The sequence below is a fragment of the Musa acuminata genome, chromosome BXJ3-4 (genome assembly GCF_036884655.1).
Source record: "Musa acuminata AAA Group cultivar baxijiao chromosome BXJ3-4, Cavendish_Baxijiao_AAA, whole genome shotgun sequence".
Lineage (NCBI taxonomy): Eukaryota > Viridiplantae > Streptophyta > Magnoliopsida > Zingiberales > Musaceae > Musa > Musa acuminata.
Window position 1 is genome coordinate 6,099,605 of NC_088352.1, and position 1,551 is coordinate 6,101,155.

At 48.8% G+C, this 1,551-nt stretch overlaps 1 protein-coding gene across 1 annotated transcript; it reads right to left on the minus strand.

Annotated features, from left to right (window-relative positions):
• Window positions 1–241: 241 nt before the first annotated feature.
• Window positions 242–1,376, minus strand: LOC135635979 (uncharacterized). Its single transcript, XM_065147465.1, has one exon. The coding sequence runs from the start codon at window positions 1,070–1,072 to the stop codon at window positions 563–565; it is 510 nt and encodes a 169-aa protein (XP_065003537.1). The 5' UTR covers window positions 1,073–1,376; the 3' UTR covers window positions 242–562.
• Window positions 1,377–1,551: the final 175 nt, after the last annotated feature.

The following is a 1,551-nucleotide window of genomic DNA, read 5'->3' on the forward strand; positions in this document are numbered from 1 at the left end:
CTTTTGCCTCAAGGACAACACCGAGCTTCTTATCTTGACTTATAGTTGCAGAGGACAAAACAAGTGAGGAAGTACACGAGCATGTCTTTCGGAACTGTTAGATGTTGAAGTTAGGGTTTTTGTGAGATCAAACAAAGTGCATGAAAAATAAGAAAAAGAAGTTAGGGTTTTAGAGGACTCAGGATTAGCAAGCATATAGCATATGGCCTTTTCAGATCAAGGATTAGTTTTGAGATCTTCATCAGAGAATAGGAAGGCGATTTCTTGCGGAAATCCTTCTGCATGAAGTTGTACAATGTTTGAGGCTACTGCTGTACTAGCAATGATTGGATCCTTTCATATCTTGCGGAAGATACTGAACAAAGGAGGAGTGGAAACGTGGGGGTCTTCTCGCACACTCTTCTCTCTCTCTCTCTCTCTCTCTCGTATCATCCAACACCGGAAAATATGAGTAGGAAGCCAAGAAAGGTGGTGTGTGTATGTCTTTACAGCGATATTACCATCTCTTGGAGAAGCGGAGGAGATGCTTGAAGAGAGGATAAACGGAAAAGGAAGACCGTGTTCAGAGATCATTGGAAACCTCGGAGATGCTCTCCAGATGTGGCCGCCACACTCCCACTCTCCCTCGCCGCCTCGCCCTCTGCGTCGACACCTTCTCGGATAGGATCTCCGACAAGTACTGGTCGCTGAGAAGCAGCCTCGTCTTGTCCGTCGCAGCCACGTCGACATTCGCTGCTTCCTCTTTCTTCTTCTTCCTCCTCCTCGTTCCGGGCGTCTGCGACCGGGCCTTCTCTGGCGCCGCGGACGTCACCGGTACGAGGAAGTATATCTTCCCCTTCTGCAGCTCGGCGGTGGGAGGCAGCACCACGGCCTTGGGGATGTCGGCGCCGTCCGACGACGACGGTGAGGGTGGCTTTCGGATTACGTGCTTGGGGTAAACCTGCATGATCTCCCCGGCGCTGACGGTGCCGCTGATCTCCTCGACGCGCCCGTTCGCGTGCACGATACGGATCACGTCCAGCGCGCCGCACGGCAGGATGCAGGAGATGCAACACCATATGGCCTCCTTCATGTCTCTTTCTCTCTCTCTCTCTCTAATAATAGTTCTTTCCTGATTCAAATCTATTACTCTCTTCAGGTGGAAAGGAGGAGCAGAGGAGGGGGAGGAGGGGGGGGGGAAAGAAGGGATATGAAAAGGGTATATTTAAAGAGGGGAAATGAATGCCCTCCATATTTGCCCCCTCCTTTTGCAGGTATTAGAACTGGGAGGGCGAGCTTTGGTGAGACATGACGGCATGATGATTACCTTTTTCTCTTTTGCTTTTGGTGAGGAATGGGGTGTGTGCGACAGTGATTTTGAGGAACTTGGATAAATATTCTCACTGCCATGTTCTAAGCCTGGCTCGAATCATTGCACCATGACGAACAGCTCAATCCCACAACAACATAGTCTTTAATTTAAATGGAAAAAAAAAGTTACAATTAAGGTTGTCACGATCATATGATTTGACATGTTCTCCTGATAAGAATGAGTTTTGGCTTCGAATAATG

Bases quoted from the DNA above. Each gene is read 5' to 3' on its own strand.
- LOC135635979 (XM_065147465.1), bottom strand. From the start codon at position 1,072: ATGAAGGAGGCCATATGGTGTTGCATCTCCTGCATCCTGCCGTGCGGC.